General features: G+C 41.6%; 1 protein-coding gene and 1 long non-coding RNA gene across 3 annotated transcripts; one reads left to right on the top strand and one right to left on the bottom strand.

The window, feature by feature from the left end:
• The first annotated feature begins 1,651 nt into the window (after window positions 1-1,651).
• On the top strand, window positions 1,652-10,217 carry LOC132520005 (uncharacterized). Of its 2 annotated transcripts, none has more exons than XR_009540407.1 (2): window positions 1,652-1,675; window positions 6,919-10,217. It is a non-coding gene; the product is annotated as an uncharacterized LOC132520005 (long non-coding RNA). The 2 variants fall into 2 exon arrangements; XR_009540406.1 differs by lacking the exon at window positions 1,652-1,675 and adding an exon at window positions 6,091-6,616.
• Window positions 10,218-15,103: 4,886 nt separating this feature from the next.
• Window positions 15,104-16,520, bottom strand: LOC132520002 (elongation factor 1-gamma-like). Its single transcript, XM_060148651.1, has one exon. It carries the CDS (start codon window positions 16,505-16,507, stop codon window positions 15,194-15,196), a length of 1,314 nt encoding a protein of 437 aa, XP_060004634.1. The 5' UTR covers window positions 16,508-16,520; the 3' UTR covers window positions 15,104-15,193.
• Window positions 16,521-19,432: the final 2,912 nt, after the last annotated feature.

Genomic DNA, 19,432 nt, shown 5'->3' with positions numbered 1-19,432 from the left:
GGGGTCACTGCTGGAGTCCAGGGTGTCCCAGGGCTGGGGCCTGCCTGCTGGCTGGTGGGCTGTGTCCTGGGGCTAGTAGCGGCCCACTGTTGGGCAGACTCGAGTCCTGGGATCTCTGGCTGCATGGCCCTGGGATTCTAGATCTGGTGTCAGCCTATTATTGGTGGACAGCTGAGGCCCATGGGGACACAGGGCTAGTGCTGGCTCACTCATGCGTAGAGCCAGGTATTGGGGTCTCTGGCTGCAGGACCCTGTGGGGGGGTCCCATAGTTGGTGTTTGACCCACTAGTGGGAGAGGCCAGGGTCCAGGGCGTCCTGGAGCTAGTGCCTACTCACTGGTGGGTGGGGCTGGTCCTGGGGCTAGTGCCAGTGCACTGGTGTTCAGGGCCAGATCATGGGCTCTCTGGTGGACAGGGCTTGGATCTGGGGTGGCTGCAGGCTCAGAGGGTCATAAGGGAGCAGGCCTGCCATTATGTGGCACTGTGTCTCTGCCTGGCTAGTTGCTTGGCCTTAGGCGTCCCAGTACTGGTACAGATAGGCTAGTGGGCAGTGCTGGGTCCTGGTGCTTACACTAGAGGGAGGATTTCAAAATGGAGCTTGCTAGCACCAGTGTCCATGTGGTGGAACGAGCTCCCAAAAATGGCTGCTGCCAGTGTCTATGTCCCCAGGGTGTGCTCCTGTTGCCTCCTGCCTCTCTGGGAGGCTCTCCAGTATCAGCAAGTGGGTCCGACCCAGTCCCCTTTCAGATTACTGTTTCTGACACATGAGAGCTTGATGTGGGGCTCAGACCCCTCCCTTCTTGGCGAGAATCTCAGCAATTGTAATTATCCTCCCATTTGTGGGTCACACACCTGTGCTTATGGGCTTTGACTATACCACATCTTGACCCCTCCTACCCATCTCATTGTGGTTCCTTCTCTATATCTTTAGTTGTAGAAGATCTTTTCTCCTAGTCTTCTAAAACTTCTCATTAACAGTTGCTCTGTAAATATTTGTAATTTTGATGTGCCCATGGGAGGAGGTAAGCTCAGGGTATTCCTATTCTACCATCTTGGCCACTTCCTCCCAATGGTCTGTCCTTGACCATTTGGATGTGGCCATTTTTATTGAACTAATTATCAAAGCAGCAGTAACAACAATTACAACAACAAGTACTCATTTAATAAAAATATTCAGTGAAGAACATTAAAGACAAAACCAACCTTAGATCCATAATTCAGTTAAGAGAGAGACCAAAGTTACAGTGAAGAATTTAAAAAGGTCAGATCAAATTCTGTGTTCTCATTGACCTGCAGGACTGAGTGCCAAGTCAGCTTTAGCTATCTCTTTTTTTCCTTACCATGCTCACAGTTTCTTTTGCCATCAATAGAGATGATAAAAGGCAATAGGAGCAAGAGGCAAAAACAATAATAGGGCAGTAGACTCTTGCTTGTGTTTAAGTTTCTCATCAGTCCTGGTTTATGGGCTTTCCATGAATATACATGTTATTTATTTTTCTTTGCCAAGTCACCTGATTTCTCAAGTCCTGGCTTAGGAAATGTGACAGGCAAGGAGGCATGTCATTGGCTCTCAGAGAACAGTGTCACAAGTGCCTTTTGTTTTATTTTTATTGTACAAAGCATAAAGTGCTATGTAATTACAAGACTGGATTATTTATACTCTGAGGCTAAAGAAGGTAAGGATTAGTCCCTCTATTTTTTTTATTCGTATTTTTCCTAGACATTTCTGCTTTGCTAAACTCTTAGATTACAAGATATTATTTGCCAGAACAATGATCTACATTTTGATGTCTGATGTGCAAATACTAATCTCTTCAGAATAACTGAAAATTTTAATATTTTGAGGATATGAAATAATACTTTGAGGTAAGCTCTAGGATTTGATATAAAATTCATATTTGTCCCCAAGGAAAAGCAAAACACTGATGTGATACCTACTCAAAACTTGGTGGGTAATTGTGAGGAATTTGAGAAATTGCTTTCTAAAGAAAAATTTGTTAAAAGCATTGAGTAGCTGAAAAGTAAATAAATAAAATTATTCTAAACTCATGCTATATCTATATACTTTATGTGTAATTTTCTGTACACGTATTTTTCTTGTTTAACTATCACAGCAATATGAATGGATGAGGCTTCACTGCCCCCATTTTGCAAATAAGTCTGAGACAGAGTGATTAAGTAGCTTTCCTGCCACCTATAGCTAGTAAATAAAACCAGGATTTGAAGCCAGGTCTATAAGTTCTAAAATCTACATACTTAAGCCCTATGTTATACTCTTTCCTTTTTTATTTGTTTATTAAAAATAATAATAAAACAAATTTTTAAATCTACTTTTTATATTGTGGAAAAGTGACCTGCCTGAAGCCCTCACTCTTTCTAGTGACTAATCTGAATCCAAATAAGTGAGGTCATGCTTCCTGAACTACAGCTGGAACTTTTGTTAAATTGGTGAGAGTTCTTTAATTAAACTAGCAGATTAGGACTCAGATTCATGAACACACAGCATATGAATTCAGAAAAAGACACTGGCACACTATTCTCACCTAGACAAAGAGCCATAGTCTGAAAACCTGTTTGAGTAGAAAAAATTGAATCCTAGCTCTTGAATGAACTATGCCAGCACCCATACTAAAATACCTCAAAAAGAACATTTCTAGAGAAAATGTTAGTAACTTAGTGGTGGAGATACTATAATAAAGAATGAATTACTTTTGCTTTGTCGATCTTTCTTTCCTTCTTTTTTTCCTTAGTCATCCATTACTCTTAGCTGCTGGTAATCATAAAAAAGACATTGTCTCGGATTTTCAGGATTTCTTAGTATTAAGTCATTGTTACTAGGTGGAAGGAAGTTGACTACTTGGAATTTAAGTGACTTACTCAAGATTACAACAGTGAGTCATTTACTTAGCTGAAAAGGGCGCATGGAACTTCCTGGTTATAAGTGTTGTACGTTGGCAGCTCAATCTGCCTTTTCTCCATTGCTTCCCCTTCAAACCCATGGGCTTTTAGTGCAGGACAAGAGGGCTTGTTCTTCAGTGTGACCATCACTGCTGCTCTCTGACGGGACATCAGCTTGAATTAGGATTTGTTTCTATGGTCAGCATACAAACCTCATGGTTTTATTTTGAGAAGTTAGATCTTGAAGTGAAGATTCCTTGTCAGTTGCTAATTTCTTTGGACAAACATTGCCTTAAGAGTTGATTGTTCCTGGAGAACAAAAGTTTTGAAGTTCAGGCAGTCTAGGGTCAAACTGTAAGCAGGCATAAGGAATGAGACAGCCCTTTGCCCTCTTATTTTGAAATATAGTTTACACCCACTAACTATCCACATGGTATGATGTAATATTTCAGGGGAGGCACTGTTAGCTGTGACTTACAGGTATCACTGTTGTCTGGACATGAGTGATTTCTAGAATTCATTTCTCATGAAGTAAGATTTTATATGTAGTGCTTTAGTGCTTAGAAATTAATGTTACATACATATTGATAATTCTTAAATATCGTTAATTTTTCTTTATATCTGTTCCCAGTTCTGAACTATATACCATATTCTTTCCTATATTGCAGTTGTCTCTATCACAATTTTTCTCATGAGTTTTGATTACATAAAATTAATAGAAAACTTCACCTTTCTTTAAGTATTGCCTTTTACTTCTCCCTGCATGGCCCCCAGGGATAGATAATATTGCTGATTAAATATTTAAACTTTTAATAACATTTTCTGAATTCTTCTGCTCACTTCCTACTTTCCTTAAGTAATAACAGTCACTGCACATCAGAATACATGCTCTCAGTCAAGCAATGTGATTTTGATTCCTAAGTCCAGGTCATATGATATTCTTCAAAGCTGTTGCACCATCCACTAGTCATTCCCGGAATGTACTTCCTCCTCAACTACATCTCTTGCCTCCGTTAAAAACTGCTATTAAATTTCCTTCTATAGATTTCTTACCTGCCCACAATACTTACTGAATTTATTGTCTTCAGAGAATAAAGGATAGCAATAACACTAAGAGAAGAGGGTAAGTGTGTTCATTGTAGCCACTTTCCATCAGTGATCCAGGAAAACATCCACATTCTTCCAACCATATATGCCAACTTACCTGCTTCTGTAATGTTATATTTTGCCTTCTTTCCTATTATAACAGATTAATTATCCATGCTGTTATTTAGAATCAAACCCTCCACTTGTGCACTGGATCCTCTCTAACAGCCTCACTTCATTCAGGTTCACTGCTTCATTGTCATTACAAAGACCTTCTCTAACAATCTAAAATAACAGCTTTCCCACATCATTGCCTTCTATCCCCTCAGCCTGTTTTACTTTTCTTCAAGGCAGTTATCATTACCTGAAATGATACTATACATTTTCTTGTCTCCTTCCACTTAAAACAGAGGTTGGCAAACTATGGCTTGAAGGACAAATCTGCCTGCCATCCGTTTTAATTAAAAAATTTAATTTTAAAATTTAGGCTTTAAAATTTTTATTGGAACTCAACCATGGCCATTTGTCTGTCTTTCTCTGATGGCTTTGACATTTACAACAGAGTTAAGTAGTCATGAAAGAGACTGTATGGATCACAAAGCCTAAAATACTTTATAGAAAAAGTTGGCCCACCCGGCACTAGACCTCAAGCCACACAAAGGAAAGTACTTTATTTTGTTCCCTGCTGTATCCCCAGTGCCTAGAAGAATACATGGCACTCGATAATTATTTGTTGAAGAAAGAAAAAAAGAAAGAATGAATAAATGGATCATCCCTGCACCATCTTGATTCAGTCTTCTGTTCTCATTATCCTTCTATTTTCCATAAACTCTGTCCTCTGATTTGTTTCTTCCATTAACCTTTTTTTTTCCCCCCACATGCATCAAATTTCCAGTTGGAGGAAAAACCCTAAAAATAGCTAAGTAACTTCTGGAAATATGAAACTTAAGTTAGAGGAATTTTTTTTCTCCGGCAATAATATATATTTTTTTCTTTGCTAGCATTTGTATCATTGTGTTCATTTTGGAGCAAAAACTCTGTCAGGAAGAAATGATATTTCTTTTAATAGTCATCCTTCACAACTAGTTACCTAACATATTTCTTGATACTCTTGGCAATTTTTGCTAATAATGTTGGCATTTTTTAACCTTTTTTACTCATTTTATGGAGTTTGATTTTTATAATCTCCTTTTATATTTGGTTGACTGAGCACTTTTTATTTTAATATGTATTATGTTTACCCCTTCTTCAGTTTTTGCTCATGAGTGTCTATCCAAAAAGTAAACTCTCCTGACACATGCAGTTGTTTTGATTTCACAACTTACCCATGCCAGAGATACTTTCCATACTAACTTTGATCTCTTGCAGATGGGGAGCAAAACCAGTACTAGATAAGCGAACTTTCTATGCCTATACTTAAAACAAAAGAAAACAAACACAAATCTCTGCTGGATCTGATTACTCCTAGGTGACTAAAAATTCTGTGAACCTGTGAAATCTGGAATGTGCTGGCAACAGAGAGCTGGGATTATCTATTAGAATCTTGGATTATGTATTTGAAATAGGAGGTTAAAGCTCTAATGTATCCAAAAACAATCTAAAGTGTGAGTTATTATTGCTCCCTTAGAGGGAAATTACAACTGTATGATATCTGTGGTAAAAATATGTGACTCTGAATATATAATTATTCACGTGATAAGAGTGGATGCACCAAATCAGATCCATCAGAGCTGTCCTGACATGATCACTTCTGTAATTTGCTTCTAATACCAAACAGACCTTCATGGTTCCTCAGTCAAGGTGATTTGCTGCAGCCTTATCATGAGTAATGATGAAGACACTTGTCTCCTCTCTCTGTCTCTAGCTCTGACCTCACTTATTTAAAATTCTGAGGTTCACTCCTGACAGATCTTCAGTTCACATTCCACCTCACCTACATACAGCTCTATAGCTCCTTAGTTATAATTTATTTGAGTCTCATAAGTAGTGATAATGGCCGAGAAGCCGGATGAAAAATTTTTATTTCTAAATATCTAAGTAAATTCCTAAGTCTATTTCAAAATATAAAGTTTGTAAATAATAAAAAATTTTTCTTTAATAATAATGACATCCCTAACTAACTTTGATGTTTCCTAGTTTTCTAATTACTGTGCTGGTAAAGACAACTAAGATACTGGGAAACAGAAAGATTAACCTACATCATGTAATGGAAAGTTTTTTTTTCTTAACTATTGGTTTTTGTTTTATTTTTGAACTCCAGTAGGTTGTTTTTGCTTGTTTTTCATAAATCTCTGGCATTAGGTACTCAAAATAAACAAAATTTACCAAGTTTATTAAACATGTATATGATTTTTTGGTAAAAAGGGAACCTTCATATTACATGACAGCATAATATAATTGAAAGAAGTAAGTTCCTGGGAATCAGGAGACCTTGACCTGGAATTCCTTCCATTGTGTGATGCTAAACAGGTCACATAACTTCTCTGGGATTTGATTTCCTCATCAGTGATGGGCGAAGTTTGAATTACGTGATCTCTCTTCCCTTGCAGTCTTACACTGGAATAGTCTCACACTCTATTTTAAGGGCCTCTGTCATATGTGTTGTGGAAACAAACTCACAAGCTGGAATCCAGGTATATATTCCTACTTCCAATTTTTATTGCTTACTTTCAATATTTCGCTCAAAATGAGGATCAAATTAAATTCTTTTACTCATCTTTTGTTATTCCAAAGGCACACCCAAACATGGGTGTGTGAGAAAAATGTTCAAACATTTGTAAACAATCAACTTTCCTAATGTGAAGGCCAACCAAGCAAAATCCTAAACAGGGCAAGGCAATGAAAACAGTCTAAGTTCTGGCTTGGACTCCTTTAAGGGGTCCAGAATTAGGATTCTTTGTTAACTGTATCTTTTTTATCTCTCATTCTTCTACAGCTGTGTTTTATTGCTTAAGGCAAAAATGGTGCAGAAAGATAATGCAACTGACTCATTGAAACATAAATCTCAGCATAATGATTTAAACACTATGACTTTGTATTAGGCTGATCACCAAGCAATGTGATCAGGCAACTTGACTCAACATCAGACTGCACAAACTGTGAAGGGCAACCTGACGTTTTGGGTGCCCAGACCAAGCCTGTTGCTAAAAACAGCTTAAAGCGTTGGTTGAAAAAACTCTTGATTGTTTGTATTCATGAGCTGGAATACTCAGGCCATGAAATCAGTGAAGTTGGGAAGCCAGAGAAGTAAGCATAGTACATCTTCTGAGTGTATTTTCTGACGTGGATGAACTTGAGGGTTGATTTTTACATCTTTGCAATTTTATGGGGATGGGTGACACCAGGAGGAGAAAGAATGGCACCTTTGCTAGTAACCTGGCAGGAAAGGGAATCTGGAAAAGAGAAATGGAAAAATGTCTACAAGGAATTTTCAAATGGTCAGCTCTGGAGTGTGTGCTCTGAACTTTCTCTTCCTTTGTTTCCATAAAATGCTTTGTCAAGTCCACATTTCTCAGCAATATTTTTCTGTGAAGTGGATTCATTATTTTGTGTGTGGTTGGGGGAGGATGTTGAGGAGCTCAAAGAGAAGGACCAGGAGACAGATGAAATCCGAGTTACATTTATACCCGATCTCCTAATTTAAGCTGCCAAGGATACTTTTTCAAACATAGGGGAGAGGGTGGGGAAGATTGAATGGGCTTTGAGTAAAAACAGGAAGGTTGTTTTCTCTGAAAACTCAGTATGATGTTTGGATAGTGCTGCTTAACCCAGACGCCAGAGTAAGACACAAACTGGGAAGACTCATCCTTCCCTCTCTGGCCTAAAGCTGGACATCCTCTGTGGAGGAAGTACACAGCCGTCTTTTTTGAACCCACAGTCCTGAGCAACCCTGAGCCACAGCACAAGATCTGGCAGTAAAACAGTCATGTGTGTCAGGAAATATACCCTGGGCATGTGGACTTGCTATTGTTAGCCTGGAGGAAATAGCAGGACAGAGAGGCTAAGAAACTTGCTCAAGGTCACAAAGCAAGGAAGTGACAGCACTGGGATTTGAACCTAGGCCACCTGACTGCAGAATCAGCTTCCTCACCACCATACTAGATCCTAGAGGATAGGTTCTGGAAATCAGATATGTGGGCTGTTCCCAGGCTCCACAACTGTATTCAATAGACTGCAAGCTCCATTGAAGTAAACTGGACAAGGCAAGGAGTATGTCTGCTCCACTCATCACTGTACACTCAGCAGCTGTTAAATGATAGGTATTCAGTGTAAGGCCAACTGGCCCGAGGCAGGGGAACACAATCAGATTCACAGGTTGCATCAGACCGAAACTCTCCGGACCACCCAGTTCCAGAAACTGACCTGGAGACATTCCGGACCACCCAGTTCCAGGCACTGACCTGCGGACTTTGCACCCGGCCCAGCTTACCGCCTTCCGAGGGGCGGGACTAACCGTTCCCCAGGATACCCGAAAAGACCACCAAATAAGGAATACCCTGCGCCCTCCCAGATTCACCACACCCCTTTCCCTTCTTCCCCTATAAAATCTTGCCCAACCCTCGCCCGGGTGCGACTTCTCTGGCCCCTTTCTCTCGGACCAGTGAACCTCGCCCGGGAGCGCTCCCTAATAAAGCTCCCTTGAAGCTTTCCTTTGTTTCGCGGTGCCGTTTGTTAAGATCCGACCTTACATTCAGTAAATATTTACAGAATGAGTAAAATGAAACATATCACTACATACACAGGATGTCTTCTCTCATCCAGACTGGAATTCTCTATGCTGTACAAGTCGGTAGGATGTACAAACTAGAGCAGAAGTACTTTATTTTATTTATTTTTTTAGTTTTGGCTGTGTTGGGTCTTTATTGCCGCTCGTGGGCTTTTCTCTGGTTGTGGCTAGCAGGGGCTACTCTTCATTGCGGTGTGCGGGCTTCTCACTGCAGTGGCTTCTCTTGTTGTGGAGCACGGGCTCTAGGTGCATGGGCTTCAATAGTTGTGGCGCGTGGGCTCAGTAGTTGTGGCTCGTGGGCTCTAGAGCGCAGGCTAAGTAGTTGTGGCACATGGGCTTAGTTGCTCCGCGGCATGTGGGATCTTCCCCGACCGGGGCTCGAACCCGTGTCCCCTACATTGGCAGACAGACTCTTAACCACTGCGCCACCAGGGAAGCCCGGCAGGCAGACTCTTAACCACTGCGCTACCAGGGAAGCCCCAGAGCAGAAGTACTTTAAATTGTTATTTTGCTTTAAAAGATGAAAGAGAATGATCTCTGATAAACTCATAGAGATTAAAGGAATATGACACACCAACTTTATAAATGAGTGACCAGACCCAGAGTGATAAGGAACGCTGCCAAAATCACACCGTCAGTAAGGGCCAGGACGGTGTTAGAATAGGCAAACCAAGCATGTATCAGGGAGGGGAGAGAGAGAGAGAGATCAACTCTAACCAGCTCGTTCAAAATGTAAAACTCACAAAATCTAGAAAAATAGTAGTCCTAATTTCAGTGTACAGGTAAGTTATGTGTCATTAAAAATATTAAAGTGTTATTTGAATTACATAATGGGAGCCGTGGTGGACCCATAGTCTTTTCTGTGCTGGGGCCTAGAAAGATCTAAGTCCTACCCAAGCCAGAACCAGGAAGTGGACTCAGACGCCTTTGCAGAAAAAGGCTTTAGTCTCCTAGGCCTTCCCTGATTTCCAAGGATTCAAGCAGTAACTAATAAGGGAAGTGAAAGAATGCAGAAACAAGGAAAAGCAGACAAGAAACAATAATAGTTCAGTGATAAAACACAATCCTGGCCCTTACTGATGGTGTAAACTTGGAAGAGTCCCTTACCACTCTGGGTCTAGTTGCTCATTTATAAAGTTGGTATGTCATTTTCCTTTAATCCCTAGTTCCTCCTCAAGGGATACCCGTAACAATCCAACACGTATCTTTAAGTTGTTCTGCAGGAACTAAGACCCCCCACCCAGGTGGAGGATGATGACTTCATGCTGAGCACAAGCTTGTAGACCCCAGACTGGTCAGACCCAGGTTGATGATTGAGATTCCTGAAACACCATCCTGTTACCTCACCACCAACCAATCAGAAGAAAGTCATGCACTCTGCAACCTTCACCCCTAATGTTGCCTTTAAAAACTCATCCCTGAAAGCCATCGAGAAGTTTGGGTCTTCTGAGTATGAGCTGCTTGTTCTCCTTGCTTGGCCCTCGCAATAAACCTTTCTCTGCTCCAAACTTGAATGTTTCAGTTTGTTTGGCCTCCCTGTGCAACAGGCACACAAACTTAGGTTCGCCAACACTCTTTCTCCCTTTTGTCACATGGAGCTATTGTGTCAAGGGCCTGGCTTGATTCTGAAGGAAATGCTGAAGGAGGGGTGAAGTAGGGAGAAGGAATGTGGATGACGGATTCCCAGCCCATTATTCCTTTTGCTCATTATTCCATGAGGCCACAAATGACACAAGGAAGAACTGGACTCATTAGTCATGTTCTTTGTCTTTGTCATATGTCCTTCTTCCCTTTTTCTCCTGCTTCGAACCTCCCTCTTCCCCTCACTTCTTCACCACAGCAAACATGTTTTAATCTGAAATTTTAGTCAGGTCACAGGATCGGCGTGAACCTGATGACACTGAGTGAGCCAGCGTGATGCATTTTCTGTTCGTAGCTCAGAACCTCGGTATTCTGCTGTTCCTGAAGTATTTGTCACCTTTCTTTTCCTTCACTGTTTTCTAGTTCACTCCTCTTTTAGGGCATGTGGGTGGTAGGAAAGGAGGGAGACAGTAGGAGACTCTGGGTCGGAGGCCCCACCCTCCTGCTCTACTCCAGGGGAGGACTGGGGGGTGGCGCTGAGCCACTCCCACTCAGCGCTCCGTCTGTGGGCACAGGAGGAGGCCTGTGCCGCGCCCGCAAACCCTCCCAAATCGCTGTTGACTTTTCTTTAGGCTTTATTTACAAAAATTTGTGATTACAGATAATCATCTAAGTCTTGGAACCAGAGGTGGGTGCAGGTTTTGTGGAGCCTCAAATATGTCCAAATTTGGGGCCCACTTTAAGAAAATAAAGACCTAAAGTTAAAAATATAAAATTAGCACAGAACTTTAGAAGGGGCCTCTATAAATCAAGTCCCTTAAACTACATGAAACCAGCTTAAACTATATTAACTTCAGGCTAAATCCAGGGAGGGCTTTTGACTTTTAGACTGAAGACTTTTATTTTGTGACTGTAAATAAGTTATGAGGGCAAAGATTGTTTCATATGCCTTTTCCACTTCTCCAACATTTAGCCACAGCACCTACTACTGCTGGATAATAAGTACTGGTCCATGAATTGTGTTGTTGTGGATGAAGCTATCTGATAGGCAGGCATCGTGCTAGACTGATGGGATCACTATAATGAATTGCTCTGGAAACATTTGGCCCTAGAAGTGGTGGGGACATAAGGGAGGAAAAGGTCAGTTCTATTTGGGGCAGAGACAGAGTAATCAAAAAAAACTTCAGAGACAAGTTGATCCGTGAGTTGAGACTCGAAAGATGGGTCGAGGTGTGGGGATAGTGTTGAAAGGCGTTTAAAGCAGAGAGAGAAGTATGAGCCGAAGCTTGCTGTCTGAAACCACATAAGGAGTTCATGGAATTGTAAGTAGTTTGGTGTGGGAGGAGTGTGAAGCACTAGAAGAAGAGGGGTTATTAGCAAAAGGTAAGGCTGAAAGGCAGGAAAAGATGAAATACCAGAGGGCTTCACAGGAGTTGGGACTTTAGTCTGTGAACCATGGGGAGCTGTTGATGGCTTTGATGCCAGGGAAGACCACAACGTGCATTTTTGCAATATTATTCTGGCACTTGTATGAAGAACAGACTGGGGATGCAGCAGCAAGACACTTAAGACGCCACTGCAGTAAAAGGCCGGGAAGGGCTGATCGAATGCTGTGACAATGGTGGTGGTAGGGCAGGCGAATAACCAGAGATGCTAAGGAGGGAGCTCACAGTGTTTGGTGACTGATGTGTTGAGTAAGGGCTGGGGTGAGGAGAAAAGTAGGGCAATGATTTCAGTCCTGGCTTAGGTAGTTGGGTGGATGGTGGTGGAACCAGGGCATGTAGGAAAAGGAGCAGGCTATGGGGGAAGTGAAGTCTCTTCTGAATCGATGCTGTTTGAGAATCACTCAAGCAGTAAAGTCTAGTGTGATTCAGGGCTGAAGCTGAAGGGATCATTGAGTCAAGCTTGGATATGGATTATCTGTCATCAGGATGAGGTGGTTGTAATTGGGTTACTCAGGGAGAGCCTTCGGAAAGAGGAGGGCAGGGGCAGGGTTGGAGCACTCATGTTAAGAACAGGTAAAGGCATTTCCACATTTGCTCCGTTGGAAGTTTTGGAAACCTACTAGCTGCTACCTGTGTCAAATGGCACAAATGCTCCTGTAGCAGGTCCAAAGTACTCTGTCAGCTCCTTCTCTTCCCTGGCTAAGAAATATTGAGCTGTGTCCTGATTAAATCCTACCTACTGTCCCCCATGTAGGGTTGGGTCCCCCAGCCGTGTGTACTACATTCAGCACATATCACAGTTTAATTGGTGGTTTCATTTTTTTGTGTCTCTGTCTCTAGTCGGGAGCTCCATGAAGGCAGGGAATCGTAGATCCCATGCTTACTCCAATGCCTGGCTCATTATAGGTGGTCAATAAATAGTTTCTGAAGTGGTAACTGTGGATGGAAATGGGTGCCTGCAGGTGATTGCCACTGGATAAGAGAGCTAAATGGGGATCCAGTTAATTCCTCTGGGAGAAGTCCTTGCTGAGCAGTAATCTCTACTTGGTGCCTAGTACATAATGTGATTTCTATAATGGCATTCATGATAAGAAAAGTTCTTTATTTTAGCAACAGATTTGTCATTTATTAAAAAATCAGTGTATAATAAATCTTATCATGTAATGTGTGGAGAGCTGTGCTCCTGTTGGTTTTATTTAGAAATAAGTAAGATTTAATTACATTCCTGGCACCAGGTCATTACTTTTTCTTTATACAGAGATTAAAAGGCCAGTCTCTGGAATCAGAATGCCTGGATTTGCATCCTGAATCTGCCACTTACAAATGTGAGGCCTTGGGGAGGTAACTTGACCATTCTATACCTTACTTTCCGTATCTGTAAAATGGAGGTCACGATAGTAACTTATTTATAGAGTGATTGTCTGGGGAATTATATAACTTAATATGTAAACAAGGGCTGACATGGTAAGCACCCAATGATCATTAGCCATTCTTACTGTTATCTGGTGGTTTGTTTACTTTAAGAGCAGTTTTCCATGGTAAAGTTTAAAATGTCCACTCTTAATATCAGTTCGGTATGTACAAACATAGAACTTTTTATTTTCCCTCCTAAATTTATTTCTCACTTTAAGTCTTCCTCATCTCAGTAAAATTATGCCATCCAACCAATGATTCAAACCATAAAATCTAAAAATAAACTGCAGTGCCTCCCTTTCTTTTCTGCCCACGTCTAATACATTTCCAAGACCTGTTGAGTCTATCTTCCAAATATAACTAAAATCTGTATGTGTTTCTTCCATCTCCAGTGACTCCGCTTTAACCATTGTTTGCCTGGACTTCTGCAAGAACTTCCCAATTGGTCTTCCTATGGTTACCCTTGCCCTGCTTCAATTCATTTCCCTCATTTTTAAATGCACAGGTTAAATGTGCATTTAAATGCCAGTTCCACTGGCTAGGAACCCTTCCATAGCTCCCATGGTTTTTAGGAGGAAATCCAAATTCCTCATTATAGCCTACAAAGCATGCAAAGCATTCATGAGCTGTGGCTGCCCTTACCATCTTACCTCTCCAACCATTTTCACCAATGTGGCTAGAGCCACATAAGCCTCTTTCTTTCCTTGATCATAGTGATCATTTTCTTCCCTACTGCCTTGCAGTCCTCTCTGCCTGAAATGCTCTGCCCCAACTCTTTACCAGGCTAGACATCTTATCCTTGAGATCTTCATTAGAATACTAAGTGCTTGGAGAAGGCTTTTCTGACCCCTCTTTCTAAGATGGCCTTCCTCAGTTATTCGCTCTCTTATCTGCTATCTGTTACTTCCCTGGTATTATTTGCTTGTTATTTTCTGTTATCTGCATTTCTTGGTAGAAATAGCTCCATGAGGGCAGGGACATTATCTGCCTTTTTACCACTGTGACCCCTGTGCCTAGCAGAGTACCTGGCACAAAGAAATATAATGAATATTTACTGGAAGAACTAAAAGACTGAATGAAAGCTATTGGGGCAAAAATTGACTTGGAAATCAAGAAACCATAGTACTCTCAGTGTATTCATTCATTCATTCAAGCATGTATTGAAGACCTACTATGAGTCATCCATGTGCTTTATTAGGTGTTAGAATAAAAGATAAGCAAGAATAAAAGATAAGCAAGTCATTGTCTCTAATATTGAGTATAACTGAAATATTATAGAAATGCAGAGGAAGGAGTTTGGAGAACGAAATGATTTAATGAGTGATATCTTAGCTGCTTCTTGAAGGATGAACAAGTTCACAGGCTAGGAAAGGAGAAGGCATTTTAGACAGAGGGAAGAGTATACTCAAACACATAAGGGAAGGAAGCCAAACAGCAGGATTGTGGAAATGGATTATTGACCAGCTGGAGCAGTGGTGGGAGCCAGAGCAGGAAGAAGGATAGATTGGTGCTTGATAAGGCAGAGCTGGGCCTTCAGCAAAAAGGAAGAGAAAACCATTATGAAGAGTTTAAGGAATTCAACATTAACAGGTCTGAGTTAATTATAATTATAATAGAATTATATATAAATATAATTATAATAGAAAATAATGGAACTGGGGATGGAGAGACACAGTATGATGCTATTTTAATAGTTCAGGTAACAGATGATGAGGACCTAGACTTGCAGAGTAGCACTAGGAGTAGAGAAAAGTGGTTCTGCACTCCACTGGGCATTTTGTCCTAGCTAGGTCTCAATTTTCTTTCTGCAAAATGAGAGTTTTGATTAGATAATCGCTATGATACTTTTCAGCATCATGATCCCATACATGCCTTAGAATTTTTCTTTTGTTGTCAATTTATCTATCTAGTTTCCTAAACATGGAGAGGCCATGCCGTCTACATCTTTTTTTTTTTTTTTTTTTTTTTCGATGTTCAGTTTCCTTTAATGACCCCCATTCTCCCTGAAGGGCAGGTGCGGGCAGCTAGGTGATGGCAGGAGATGTTCACTTGAAGATCTTGCCCTGATTGAAGGATTTGCCCACATGCTGGAAGGCCCCATCCCAGGAAAAGTATTCTCGAACCAGCGTCTGGGTCTCCTCGCTGCTGGGATCCAGTTTCCGCCATGTGTATGACTCATAGTCCACCTGCCAATCTGGACTCAGCGGAAAGGCAAGCTCCTGGCCTCGGAAGACCCAGACTCCGGAAATGGAGCTGCTATTGTTGGTTCCAAACAGAATGACACTGGCAAAGGCATTCTTCCTCAGTTTGTCCAATCGCTGGAACATTCCAGTGATGAGGTTGCAGCTCATGAAGGTCTGGGTGAGCTCTTCAGGGAAGCGGTACTCGGAGTACCACAGGGACCAGCCATCTTTATCAAAGTGCTCCCAAAAGTACGGCAGGGCCACGGAGAGTGTGTCCTCGTTGGAGTACTTGCGCTTAAATTCATCCAACACAAAGGTACTCTTGGGCAGGTGAGCAAAGGGATTCTTGGCCTTCGGCTCAGCAGCCAGCGCCTGCTCACATTCATCCAGCTCCTCCTCGGGAGCAGGGGCAGCTGCCTTCTTCTCCTCTTTCCGCTCGGCCTGGGGCTTCTGCTTCTCTTCTCGAGAAGCTTTCTCTTTCCGTGGCGTGTCCTTTTTAGGCTGGCTCTCTGCAAACTTTTTAGCATCAAATTGGGCCATTTTCTCACAGAGTTTCACCTCCCCCAAGACCGCCCGGAACTGGGGCTGGTTAATGCAGGTGAGGAACCAGCGGTTTGTATTAGGGAAGGCCTGGTGGAAAGAAGGCTCCAGAACCTGTTTATAAAGCCACAACAGGGTGCAGACAAGTGTGATGTCAGCCAGCGTCACACGTTCGCCCACCAGAAAAGTCCTCGTCTTCAGGTGAGCATCCAGCAGCCCCAGGATTCGCCTCACCTCCTCCTTTGCATTCTCTGTGGCCTGCTTGCTGTGGTGCATGATGCCCAAGGTGGGGAACACCCAGGTACTGGCTGGGGGAACTATGTCGCTATCAGCAAAGCTCACCCACTGCACCACCTGGGCTGCTGCTTCGGGAGTACTTCCCCGCAGCTCCTCGTTGCTCACATAGTAGGCAATGGCATTGCTCTCGAACACACAGAATCCATCGTCACCCTCAAAGGCTGGAACCTTGCCAGCAGGAAATTTACGGAGAAACTCGGGGGTACGGTTGGTTTGGCCAAAATGGAAGTGGGGTGGTGCGGACAGCACGCGGACCTGAGCCCCGCTGTACTGAGCGGCAATGAGGGCCTTGAAGGCCCTCCAGTTTTCAGGATATGTGTACAGGGTCCCAGCCGCCATGGTGATTCCGCAGAGAAAGCCGTCTACATCTTTTTATCATGTATATATAGATAAGTGCAAATAGAATGGGCTGTGAAACAGAAATGGCCAAGTTCAAATCCTTGATCTACCACTTTCTGTTAGTATGACCCTGTCAGTTATTTATGCATTCTATGCCTCAGTTTCTTCATCTGTAAATGGGGATATTAACAGTATCAAATGTAAAAAGTTAGAAAGATTAAAAGAGACAATAGAGTTAAAACGTTTAATACAGGATTTGGTACATTTCCAGTATCTATAGTGACTATCATCATCATCACTCTTTCTGCTTAGCAGAGTGCTTATCACCTAAAAAATACTTACTGTATTCTTTTTTTTTTTTTTTTTACTTACTGTATTCTTGATGAGTGATTGGATGAATGCAGTGAAAGAGAATAATCATTCAAGTAAATTATGTCAAATAAATCCCTATTGTTTTCTGGATTATTGAATAAGATTGTTGTTAATTCTGTGAAAATAGATAAGCAACAGCTAAGTCTCCAGTGCAAATCTGCACCTTGCCATGTTTAAGAAGGTTCATTTGGATTGACATATGTGATGAAATCAAAGCAGATCAGAAGAATATGTGGCAGAATTGCCTAGATTTTGTGACACTTCTCCGATTTTTTTCTGTTTTTGAAAATCCATAATAATTAAACTCTTGTGACTTTGTCATAATTTTTCACATATCATCCTGTTGAAAGATTTTGACATCATTCTTGAACTTGAACTGTTTGTTTATGTGGGTATAATAGACTGGCAATTTCCAGACTTCAGAGCTGCTTTAGTTAGAATGAGTTATTATTGTAGTCAACTCTGACTTTTTCTGCTTTACTCTTTTAGAAGCACAAATATTATACATCTTCCACTACTTCCACTCCTTCTCCTTCATTTTGTGTTTCTCCACTTTGGGAGGATTTGAGGATGGAGATAATGATAGAGTGCACCATAAAACTATCCCCTCGATTGCCAATGACATCATCTCTTGCCTGTAGAACAGGAAGGGAGGAGGGATGTTAACATGGGCCGTGTCTGGAAAAACATCACATTGGTTCAGGTCTATACACATCAAGCGCCTTAAGAGCTTAAAATGGAATTGGTATTACAGCAACATTCATGTTTGAAAATGGCATTGTACCAAAGGTAGGATAATACTGGCGTCTTAAATTTAGCAGATATTGGGTTAGAAAAGCTCTGCAATCAATTCTTTGAAGAAGGAACACAACATTGAAAGGAAAGAGAACCTGGTACTCATTTTGGCTTTCAAAATCCCTCCTGTGTTTCATTATATGGTGTCTAGGTCCCCTTCTCATTTTAATAGTCCATGAGTTTTGGAAACTTACCAAAGATATTCCTATTTTAGTTCTTAATCTATTAAAATAATTTCAGTATCAAAGCGTTTTTGTGGCATATTTAATTTTAAATGCTTTGAAATCAAGACTATTTAGCAAAGGATAAAATCTTAGATTATGCTGCAGGAAAAGAAGACGGCACATTACTTAATCTGCCAAATGCAAAAGAAAAAAAAAGATTTATTCCTGTCAACTGGAAAATAAATGTTCCAAAGATTGTAACCACATCTGTAACATATATTGATGGCTTGGAGGAAGGCTGGGTCACCCTAGTGCTCACTCAGCCATTACCGTCTTCCCAGAAATTAGAGAAGTGGGGCTACTGGGGGTCACTCTTTCAGCACAATTCCCTGTTCTCTGTTCTGTTGAAAGAGTTTTAAAGAGCAGGCCAGCTGGCAGCCATGCTGTGTGTTTGGGACAGGGGTGGTGAGATGAGGAGGGTGAGATGGGAGGAGGAGGCACTGTGGCAGAGAAGGGAGTGGGCAGTAATGGGGGAGGGAAGGGACATTTAGGGGGTACCCTAGTGTTGACTGATTTAGTACAAAGTGTTCAAGGAGGCAAACCGTGCTTCCTTTTCACAGAAAAGACTTGACAGCTCTCCATGTCCTTCTTTCCTTGGACCGTCCTCTCTCAAATGTATCTTCCCCACTGCTGCCAAAATGAACTTCCTACCAAGAGGACTAGGTCAGGCCAGTTCCTGTTTAACATTCTTTAATGGCTGTCCATGGTTGCCTGACAGCAGGAATAGGCAAACTATGGCCAACAGCCCAAATTTGGCCTAATGCCTTATTTATTTATTTATTTATTTATTTATTTATTTATGGCTGCATCGGGTCTTAGTTGCAGCACGTGGGATCTTCGTTGCTGCATGTGGGATCTTTTCGTTGCGGTGCGCCGGCTGGAAGCAACCCTTTGCTGACTTAAGTGGTTGGAAAAAAAAATTTTAAATAATATTTGATGACTTGTGAAAATTATGTGAAATTCCAATTAGAGTCTCCATAAATAATATTTTATTACGCCAGGCTCATTCATTTTCATATTAGCTGTAGCCACTTTTGTAGAGTTGAGTCAAAGCCATATGCTTCTCTTAGCCTAAAGTACTTAGTATCTGGCCTTTTACAAAAAGAAAAAGTTTATCCTTCCCTGTGGGATAAAATCCAATGCTTTCTGACTCTCCCTTTATTATCCAGCAATAACACAGAACTGCCTGGAGTTTATTAGCTGTGCCCTCTGTCTGGAATGGGCTCTTTCTTTGCTGTACTCACCTCTACCAATAGAGGTGAGTACAGTCACTCAATCTTTAAGACTCAACTCTGCCATGAATTCTTCTAAAAGGCTTCTCTGAGGACCTTTTCACCCTGCATACAGCAATCCTCCCACCCTTAAGGCTGGGTTTTTTTTGTTTTGCTTTTTGCTCTTCTCTTAATCTCTGTGTACAATCCTATCAGTATTCTTGTCTCCTTACGTTGTACCTTCTATTAGTACTATCAGCTCCCTGGGGACAGAGGCCACATTTTATTCACTAATACATCCCTGGCATGAAGCATTGTATTTA

Source organism: Lagenorhynchus albirostris, chromosome 4, assembly GCF_949774975.1.
Source record: "Lagenorhynchus albirostris chromosome 4, mLagAlb1.1, whole genome shotgun sequence".
In the NCBI taxonomy this organism is placed as follows: domain Eukaryota; kingdom Metazoa; phylum Chordata; class Mammalia; order Artiodactyla; family Delphinidae; genus Lagenorhynchus; species Lagenorhynchus albirostris.
The sequence above is the reverse complement of the archived record's forward strand: the minus strand, read 5'-3'. Positions and strand labels throughout refer to the sequence as shown.

Excerpts from the sequence above, each read along its gene's own strand:
- LOC132520002 (XM_060148651.1), bottom strand. The coding sequence starts at position 16,507 with ATGGCGGCTGGGACCCTGTACACATATCCTGAAAACTGGAGGGCCTTC.